At 33.6% G+C, this 10,983-nt stretch overlaps 1 protein-coding gene across 1 annotated transcript in view; it reads left to right on the plus strand.

Moving 5' to 3' along the window:
- The window catches only part of LOC108756636 (dihydropyrimidine dehydrogenase [NADP(+)]), a 65,834-nt gene that overhangs the window by 4,735 nt on the left and 50,116 nt on the right, over positions 1–10,983 (plus strand). The window contains exons 3-6 of the mRNA XM_018500606.1: positions 6,212–6,544; positions 6,855–7,163; positions 7,338–7,664; positions 7,864–8,074. Coding sequence (XP_018356108.1) covers positions 6,212–6,544; positions 6,855–7,163; positions 7,338–7,664; positions 7,864–8,074 — 1,180 coding nt within the window. The remainder of the gene's footprint in view (positions 1–6,211; positions 6,545–6,854; positions 7,164–7,337; positions 7,665–7,863; positions 8,075–10,983) is intronic.

The raw sequence follows: 10,983 nt of genomic DNA on the forward strand, positions 1-10,983 counted from the left end.
TTATATCAAAGACAATTGAGGGTGTAGCGTTGTCGTTGATATGCAAAGTAATAGAGAATATTTTTTGTTATTCTTTTATTTCATTAATTAAAATAAACTACATAAACATTTCAAAGAAAATTAGTCAATTATGGTATATGTTAACAGATTTTACAATATCAAATTTGTAAATTTGATGGTGACTCATGCTGCGCATCCAAGGAAGAATAATTAATAATTTGTAATTTGCTGAAGAAAAGTCCAAAAAGAGTCGGAACGTACATGTAGTTCATTTTGATTAATGGAATAAAAGAGTAACAAGAAATATATTTTATTACTTTGCGTACCAACGACAATGTGTTGCACTCTCAATCGTCCTTGATATTCTCTACTTCTTGTTTAATTGTGGAGAGTCCGTAAAAAGATTACTTTTTGGAATATTTTATATAAAATTATATAAAATTATATAAAATTATATGTATATAATTATATAGCCTGTAAGAAATTAGCTCCTCACTTTTGGAATCAACTTATTTTGAGAATTGTACCGAATTGTGCTAGGTTTGTACTACATTGTGCTCGAATATTAAAGTCAAAATATGAAAAATATGTTAGAAAATTAAAAAAATGATTTTTTAGGTCAACCCCCTACTTTGCGATTTTTTCAATTTTCATGATTGTGCTAGATTGTGCTAAATTGTGCTAATATTGTGCCGAAGTAGTATCTTTAAATAATGACAATAGAAATTATGATAAAAAAATGATTTTTAGCAATTCGGAATAAAAATGACGCTTACATACGTATCAGTTATTCAATACTATAAAATTACATATTTGAGTTGTGCCAGCCTAGCACCACTCAGCACAACCTTCAAAATCCTCGATACAACGATATTAAGAGCACTTTACCCTTGCGCACGGACTTTGGCGCTTGCCTAGTTTGTTCATAATACAGGTGCCCATGGAAACGTTGTCGAAATAACAATGGGTGACGTACCTTAGCGCGATATATTGTCACATTTGCGAAAAACTGTTCGCGCCAAACAATACGCAATCATTGCCATCTCACCGGTACATACTGTGGTTCAGCACATTCGAATTGTAATCTAAATTATAAAAATTCATTCTATATTCTGGTCGTATTTCACAATTTATTCTGATTACGATGCGCATTTTATCATCAAGAAAATTGTAACCGTACGAAGGACAAAGATGTACTATCGATAACCAAAGAAAAATACATATCGTTTATCAAACACGTTACAGATACCAACAGACTCGCGAAATTGCGGTTCATCGATTCGTACAAATTTCTAAATACAAGTTTTGATAAACTAATATTGTTTTTGAGTAAAGATAAATTAAAAGTCGTATGTTCCGAATTTTCAACTTTATCGGACTAAGAATTCAAATTACTGATTCATAAAGATGTATTTCCGTACAAGTACGTTGACTGCGTCGAAAAGTTAGAGAAACTGAATTACTATCACGTGAATAATTTTATAATAGGTTCGTTAATAGGCGATACCGTATCCGAGCGATTACGCTCACGCCGCGAACATATGACAGCGATTCTCTATTCGAGTACAGTGACTTATATTTGAAAACCGATGTCTTGTTATTGGCTAACATTTTTGAAAATTTTCGCGAAAGTTGTGTCGCGAGTTACTGTCTCGATCCAGCGCATTACTACACCTTGCCTGGTTTCACGTGGGACGCCATGCTGAAACATACGCGAGTAAAATTTGAGTTGCTCACCGACATCGATATAGTCTAGTTCTATTCATCGAGCGCGGTATACGAGTATGCGGCGGCCTCAATCAATGTTCCGGCAGATATGCGCAAGCTAATAACAAGTACATGCGTTCGAAACTATCGTCGTACCTTATGTACTACGATGCGAATAATCTGTACGAATGGGCGATGTATTACCGCTGCCCTACGCCGAATTTCGATGAGTCGAAGACGCTGCGAACTTTGACGCGAGCGCGATCACTTCGGATTCGCCCTCAGGTTATATTCTTGAAGTCGATCTCGAGTATTCGCAGCATTTGCATGACCGACACACTGACCTATCTTTCTGTCCAACGCGCGATAAGCTGCTCGGTACGCGGCAGGATAAACTTTTCGCGACGCTATATGATAAACAGCGTTACGCCATTCACTACCGCAACCTGCAGCAATGTACTCGTCACGGTCTTCGCATAACAAAGATTCATAGGGTGCTACAATTCGCTTAATCCGTCTGGTTTCGCGATTATATTGAACTCAGTACACAGTTCAGAACGCGTGCAAAAAATGGTTTTAAGAAAAATTTATATAAATTAATGAACAATATGGTATTTGGTAAAACTATGGAAAACGTTCAAAATCACGTCGATATAAAGTTACTTAACAAAATAAGACGGACGGTACGACGCGGAAGTAATGATCGCGAAATCGAATTTCTATAATCGTAGTATCTTTGTGGAAAATTTAATCGCTGTCGAACTACACAAACTCGAGATGAAGTTCAATAAGCCGATTTATGTGGGTATGTGTAGACATATCGAAAGTCTACTTGTACGAATTTCACCACAAATACATGTTACAGATGTATCGCGACAAATGTAAAATCATGTACACCGATACCGATAGTCTTATATATCGCATTGAGTGCGAAGACGTTTATGAGATGATGGAACGCGATATCGAAAGATTCGACACGAGCGATTATTCGGACAACATGTACGGTATGTCTCTCGCGAATAAGAAAGTACCGGGCCTAATGAAGGATGAGAATAACGGTATAATGACTGAATTCGTTGGATTCAGAACGAAAATATACGTGATGAGAGTGGACGGCAAGAAAGATACTAAAAACCCAAAAGCCGTAAAGAGTAACGTCATAGCCCGAACAATAACGTTCGACGATTACACGCAGTGTTGGAACGAAGAGATTGAAATGACTCGTCGTCAATCGTGTGTACGATATAAACTACACGAGATGTACACGATATTCGAATCGGTAAAATCGGAAATTGCTCTGAGTCCATACAACGATAAACATCAAACTCGACGGAGACATTACTGTGGAGGCATTGGCAGATATTTTTGTAATATATGTATCATATGTTTTATATTATGTTTTTTAAAATTCTTTATATGTATTACTATTATTTTAATTTACACTTCATATATCGTATGTTTCTTGCATTTATTATATATATTATATGTTACTATTATGTAATATTCTTGAGGCTTCCACGGGTGCTTTCTATATAAAGATTATGTGTTTCGGGTTTTCTCCGTGTCCAATTCCATTCTTGAAATGCTAAGTATCGGACTGCTCCTCGCTCTAATGAAGTAGACTGCAAGGTTCACGAAACATTGGCATTTCTAGACACAGAAAAAACCCGTGTTACCATTATGTATTACTATTATTGTATTTTAATTTACACTTCATATATTATATGCTTTTTACATTTATATACATATTACGTTACTATTATTCTTATGTATTACTATTATCTTAATTTATACTTCATATATCGTTTTTTACATTTTTATATTTTCGTATAATGTATATTTTATATTGTATCTTTATAACATTTATATATACATATATATTTTTATATATGTACATAGTTTGTATGTGTACATTACGTAATATATTTACATATTGTATATATATGTATATATCCGTGAAAAAATATTTCAAATTTTTTTTGTATATTTTAGATGCGCAACTTAATTCTCGGCCCTTTTCACTAAATTTTAATATTAATTTAATAAATTATTAATAAAAAGTCGAATAGTTACCTAATCTCCGAAGTAATTTCTCTCGCTTTCTACATATTTGCGCCATTTTTGGGGGAGCTGTCGAATTCCACTTCGGAAAAAATCATCGTTGATTTTTTTTGGCTGTTCCGGACATTTTTCATCATAAAGCTCGAAATTTCCATTTTTGAACTGCTGGAACCATTTCTTACAGATATTGTAAGAAACAGCTTCCCTCAAAGCCGAACAGACTATTTTCTGTGCTTCAGCAGCATTTTTTTTCAATTGAAAAACGAAAAGAAGACGCCTCAAATGTTGCATTTCGAACGACTTTGTTTTTATCACTTTTTTTAAGTTAGATTAGTATAATCGTCAACAATTACAGTGCATTTGAAAGTTTAAAGATGGCGTTCCGTTTTTATTCGTATTAAAATATTGGAAATACGGCGGAAAAAATATATAAATTTGAATAGGTACTCTTATCAATTGAAGTTAGGGAGCAAGAATTAAGTTGCGCACCTTATATATATACTTGTATAATAATTATATGTATATGAAATATGTCCATAACATTGTAAATCTTTCTTTCTCTTGTAAAGTTACTGTTTAGTGTAAGAATAATAATAATAATATTAATAATAAGAAGAAAACAAAAAATCATTAAGGGGAATGTTCTGTTTTACCGATAAAGTGTGATTAATTTTCTTTGACTCATTTTTTTTAATTGCACTTACGAATTAAATAGTCCTTCTCCACAATTAAAGTATCGACAACAATACTGATCGCCAGCTACTAATTTAATATAAAAAATGAAAGAAATTAAAAAATTATATATATTTTTGTCATCGGCTTCTGCAGTTGACGTCACAATATGTGCTGGATACAAGAGTTTCGGACCTTGCACATTTAAAATAACTAACTAGCGGCCTACAAAAAATGTTAAAGAATAATACTATGCCTGTAGAAATGAGCTAGGAGTTTTAGTATACAAGAACAGAGTCGCGGAAAATTTCGTTTGTATATTGCGAGTAAAAAAAATTGACATGAAACCGTGACACCACATCTTCGCTGGCAACGAGTGGGAACAATACCAGTCGGCGGTATTCGGCGGAATTCGGATAACTCGCGAGTTACACATAGTGATGATATGTGGATCGTTACAATGCATTATGCAAAAGTCTACGTCGCGGTCTTTAGAATTATTTACACTGATTTCATAAAATTTTATGGTGATACATGCTCCCATCATAAATTTCATGATGATTATATATGATTGCCAATGGTTACACGGAAATTGAAAATAATTTATGCTGATTACATGTGACTTCTGATGATTACACATGATTTCCAGTCATTGCACAGAAATCTCAAATAATTTCTGCTGATTATATACAATTTTATTATGATTTTTAGTGATACCACATGATTTTATTTGATTTTATAAACACATCTGATTGCAAAATGATTACATAAGAATTTCCTAAGGATTTCATGATTTTGGGAACACTATCCTATAATTATATGTACGGTATTAAATAATTATCCCCGCGTCACAGTATTTCTAATCAAATAAAATCAATTTTTTTATCACTATAAATGTGATAATTACATATGTGCAGTTACGAGAAATCATTATATTGTATAATCAAATGAAATCATTTATGTTATAATGAGATGAAATCATTTGTAATCAAATAAAATTATTTTTAATCGGATAAAATCATTTTTAATCAGATGAAATCATTTGTAATCAGATGAAATCATTTGTAATCAGGTGATATCATATGAAATAAAATGTAATCAGTGGAACGTTATTTTAGCTAGTGATTATTCCCTCGATCATGAACTTATTTAAATATCAACGCAAGTCCTTTTTATTTATAACGACTTGTTTTCAGAAAATTATTTTATTAAAATATGAATAAATAAAATCTCGTAATGTTACTCTTTTATTTTATCCTACATGAATTTTAATTACGAGAAAATGTAATATCGCTGAGTCCATCTGATAGCGATGACGCATACTGTTCATTGATGAACTTTGAGTTTGTTGAGTGAACTGTAACTTGTTAGACTCACTATGAAACTTGAAATTCCAGCAATGGAATAATAAATTCTTTTGCCTTTATCAGATTACTCTAAAGTTAGTCTTGAAATATTTTCTTAGATTACTTTGTATTAACATTTTATACACTTTAAATTATTTAAAAATTTCTTAAGTAAATTATTAATATCACTTTAATAATCTTAATTTCATTTAAAATAAATTTTTCCAAAGAAATATCAACATAAATAATATGCGATTATCATATTATCATACATTACGTGATGTTTAGGAAAAATTAATATCCTATCTCTGCAAAACGAAAATCATCCGATAACATCATGACATAATTCTCTCATTATGTATTTTCTTTTAGCAAGAATATTCATTAATTGTAAAAACTGATAATTTTTCTTCTTCCTCCCTCAGAGTTGCGTATCTCTGACAAAGAACTTTGACGACATTAAGCATACTACCTTAAGCGAGCGTGGAGCTTTGAAGGAAGCGGCACGTTGTTTAAAATGTGTCGATGCACCTTGCCAAAAATCTTGTCCCACGCAACTGGACATCAAAGCTTTTATCACCTCGATTTCCAATAAGAATTACTATGGTGCGGCTAAAGCGATCCTATCGGACAATCCTCTTGGCCTCACCTGCGGCATGGTTTGTCCAACCAGCGATCTTTGCGTGGGTGGATGTAATCTTTATGCAACTGAGGAAGGACCTATTAACATTGGCGGGCTTCAACATTTTGCGGTGGATGTAGGCAACCTTAATTAATAATATTTAATGTATTGTATTAAATAAAATTTTGAGACAAAATGTAATTTACTATAACATTTATAAAATGTTTAACAATAAGAATAATATATGATGTATAAAAAATTTCGAAATTGAAACTGATATATATAATAAATATTTTCTTTAGTTTTTTTTTTAAAGTTTTAAAATTTTTAAAAATAATAAGATACATAATAAGATGGAGTTATATTTATATATATTTTAGCTTTGATTATAAATAATAAACGAAATTTTTTATATATTGTATAATAATTAATTTGTTCCCTTTCAGATTTTCAAGAAAATGAATATTCCTCAAATCAAAAAACTCAATCAAATGGTACCTCATGCAAACACGAAAATCGCCCTGCTCGGTTGCGGACCAGCTTCTCTCTCGTGCGCGTCATTTCTCGCTCGACTCGGTTACGATGATATCACGATCTTCGAAAAAGAAAAGTATGTCGGCGGATTAAGTTCTTCCGAAATACCACAATATAGATTGCCGTATGACATTATTAGTTTTGAAGTGGATCTCGTTAGAGATTTAGGGGTAAAAATCGAATTAGGAAGGTCACTATCTGAAAATGATTTAACAATACAGGTAAAATTAACTTAAAAATAAAAATTATTTATTATCTAATTTATTGCATTAGCTTAAAAATAAAAGCTCGCATTTTTTAACTCTTTATCATTATCTTTTGATACTTAATTTTAAGATATTGTTTTACAAAAGTTTATTATTAACACATTACCAATAAATGTGAAAATGTTTCAGGGTCTTCAAAATGCTGGATACAAAGCTATTTTTTTAGGTATCGGATTACCTGAGCCGAAGAACATTCCGATATTTGAAAATCTTACGCCGGAAACGGGCTTCTTCACCTCAAAGAGTTTTCTGCCCGTTGTTGCGAAAGGCAGTAAGCCGGGTATGTGCGCTTGCAAGAATAACCAAAAACTTCCGTCTCTTTGGGGCAACGTGATCGTTCTCGGCGCGGGGGATACCGCTTTCGATTGCGCCACTTCTGCTCTGCGATGTGGTGCTAGAAAAGTCTTCGTTGTCTTTCGGAAAGGCTTCACCAACGTACGGGCAGTTCCAGAAGAGGTAATCGTTCATCGTTTGCAAAAAACTCTTCTTTTCATTTAATCTCTAATCTTTCTAACCTGGAAATAATTAGAAAAAATAAACTTATTTTAATATTAAAGTTAAGCTTAAAATTTCTTCTAAGTTCAGTGTTTAGAATTAAAGTTTAATAAAAATTTTTTAAATTTGATAATGTTTCTAAAATTCTTCTGTTTCTCAGATGGATTTGGCAAAGGAAGAAAAGTGTGAATTTATACCTTTTCAATCTCCGAAACAAGTCATCCTTCACAATGAAAGGATCGTCGCAATTGAATTTTGCAGGACTGAACAAAATGAGAATGGTGAATGGATAGAAGACGAAGAGCAAAAGGTCATTTTGAAGGCGGATTTCATAATTTCGGCTTTTGGTTCAGGATTGTATGACTTTGCTGGTGAGTAATATTGCTTCGATGCAAGCAAATTTATGAACTACAGTATCCGGGAAAAAATTTTTCATGCATGAATATATACATATAAATGTGTATAAATATACATAAATATGTATAAATACTTATAAACATATATAATATAATAATATATATAAAATATTATGTCCATACATGTTCATACATCCTTCTTTCTTTTGTAAAATGACTTTTTATAAAATAATTTTCCTAAGAAACATGTATAGACATATTGGACATATTTCATATATAATATAATTGTGTTTTTGTATCTTTATACATATATTTATATAGTAGTAGTAATAGTGGTAATGGTAGTAGTAGTGGTAGTAGTTGTAATAGTGGTAGTAGTAGTAGTAGCAGTAGCAGTAGCAGTAGCAGTAGTAGTAGCAGTAGCAGTAGCAGTAGCAGTAGCAGTAGCAGTAGCAGTAGTAGTCGTAGTAGTAGTAAGAACGGATAGGGTTATAAACAGTCATCGTTATAATGACTTACAATGACTTAACTGTATCAAGTTCCTGTCACTTCCCGTTTGTTTTCGAAGTTTAGCAGTTTACCCTAGTCCTGTACCGCCTATGAGACTGCTCACTTTCTTATCTTTTAGATCTTCAGGCTTAACGAACATGTAACTCCAAGATCTTTTACGGGCGAGCAGAGGACAATGGCATAGGATGTGCAGGCTATCCTTGCTCTGCTCTTCACACTACCGGCAATTTTTCTGCTTGGTAAGATTGTATAAATGTGTTTTGAGAAGTATATGCCGTGAGGAGACCTATTCTCAATTTGTTTCTTTTCATTGTTATCAGTTATTTCATTTTGTCTTGTTTGGGATGTATAATTCATTAGTTATTGTTTTGACTGTCGGCAACCTTTCGTCACTTTTCAAGAATTCTGATGCTCCTGTGCCAGGTATTCTTTTATATGTCTTTTGCCCACAGAAAAGGGGACTTTGACGGTTTATCTATTTGGGTCCACTTTGGTCTTCAGTTTAACCAGTCCGTCGCCTTCTCCTTTTCGGATACACTTTAATGTTCAGAAATCCATACTAGGATAATTTTGTTTGTTTCCCCTAGTTTTGCTAGAGCTTGCATGCATTTCCATACTATAAATGATTCTATATATGTACATATGTATATCTTATGTACATATGTGTATCTTAGTAAATGTTTTAACGGCTGTTCTATTGTCTACAGATATATTGTATGTAAGTACAGTACTTATTTCTTTTATTCAGTAGGATTTCTGCACATTTCAGGATAATCAGATTCTCAGCTTAAAAATCTCTGGCTAGTTCATCCATTGGTATGCTTTTTCATGGTTTTAAGTTTATATGTATATACTCGCTCTGAAGAGCGAACCATTCGTTCCTGATCCGTCCGTGTACCAAATGTCCACGTTTGAATTGGTTAAGAAATTTGGATCTTGTCAGTCTTCCCTAACTGGTACTGGTAAGGACTTTGAAGGCCTTCTCCAGCTGGTGTTTTCTGGAGATTCTATTTTGCTTTAATATGAAAGAGCGTCTGTCGAAAAGTCCCAGTCTCGTATGACCCGGTCTCTTTTGATTCACCTTGACACATTAGTTTATATGCTGTCTGTCTGGCTGTGCTGATAATCACCTGACTTAAAGATGGAGAATGGAGGACTATTTTTCCAGCGCCTCAGTTGGTGTGGTCCTCATGGCCCCTGTTGTAGCCCTTAGATATCTCCCCTGTAGACTTTTATGCAAGTTCTTCGAAACCATCTTCTTCACCTAGGTCACCAAACTACTGTAACATATGTTCATCTTATTAATACCATTTTTACAGCTATAAGGCAGCTCTGGGATTTAAGCTAAAGTTTTTGCTTATGGCCCTTCTACAATCTCACATGGAAATGTAGAATTTGTTTTTCTTTTCGTCGAGGTTTAAATTCCAATTAGTTTTGCATCTAGACGAGTGCTCAGATATTTGACCAAGCTAGTGTAATTTATCTTCTCATCCCAGAGCTCTAAGGGTTCAAGTTTGTATTTTCTGGTGAAGACGATAGTCGAGGTCTTGGCTGGGTTAACCGTCCTCGTTTTCTCGTTTTCTCGTTTTACACCAGTTTTGTGATGATCTTCAGGGTTTCATCCATACATATTTCTTGATAGCAGTGAGAAAGTTCCCCCTGGTTACCACGTCATCTGCGTAGCTGTAAATCTGGAAGCCTGACTTTCTCAATTTTATGAATAATTCATGCACTATTAGACACTATAGAAAGAACCCTCCCCCTGCGAGTAACCTACCATCGGACATCTCTCAATAATAATATCGCTATGGCTGATAGTCAGTTTCTTTCTTGCTAGCATGTTTTGCATCCAATCCACGAGTGCTTCCGGAATTTTGTGTCTTTTCACAACTTCTTTGATTAATGTATTTGAGACATTATCAAAAACTCCTTCAATGTCAATAAAGACACATTGTATAATGTGTTCGCAGTCATTTAAACCTCCACCCTGCTTACAAGGTAATGCAGCTGTTGATCTGCCCTCCTTACAGGCATGCTGGGAAGAGTCTAATGGCCATATAAATAAAAGGCCATTTTTTAAGTACTTATCAATCAGTCTTTCTAACGTTTTCAAATTAAAAGACATGAGACTGATAGATCTGTAATTGTTGGATTATATATGGCCATTTCTTCCTGGCTTAGATATAAAAACTACCCTAATGCCACGCCAGACTGATGAAATATGCTTCATGGCTATGCAAATCCTAAGCATTTTTGTTAGAAAGTCGGGGCCTATCAAGGATCTTTGTCCTTCCCTGAATATTACAGATATATATATATGTGTGTGTGTGTGTGTGTGTGTGTGTGTGTGTGTGTGTGTGTGTGTGTGTGTGTGTGTGTGTGTGTGTGTGTGTGTGTGTGTGTGTGTGTGTGTG

This window comes from Trachymyrmex septentrionalis, unplaced genomic scaffold, assembly GCF_001594115.1.
Source record: "Trachymyrmex septentrionalis isolate Tsep2-gDNA-1 unplaced genomic scaffold, Tsep1.0 scaffold129, whole genome shotgun sequence".
Classification (NCBI taxonomy): Eukaryota; Metazoa; Arthropoda; class Insecta; order Hymenoptera; family Formicidae; genus Trachymyrmex; species Trachymyrmex septentrionalis.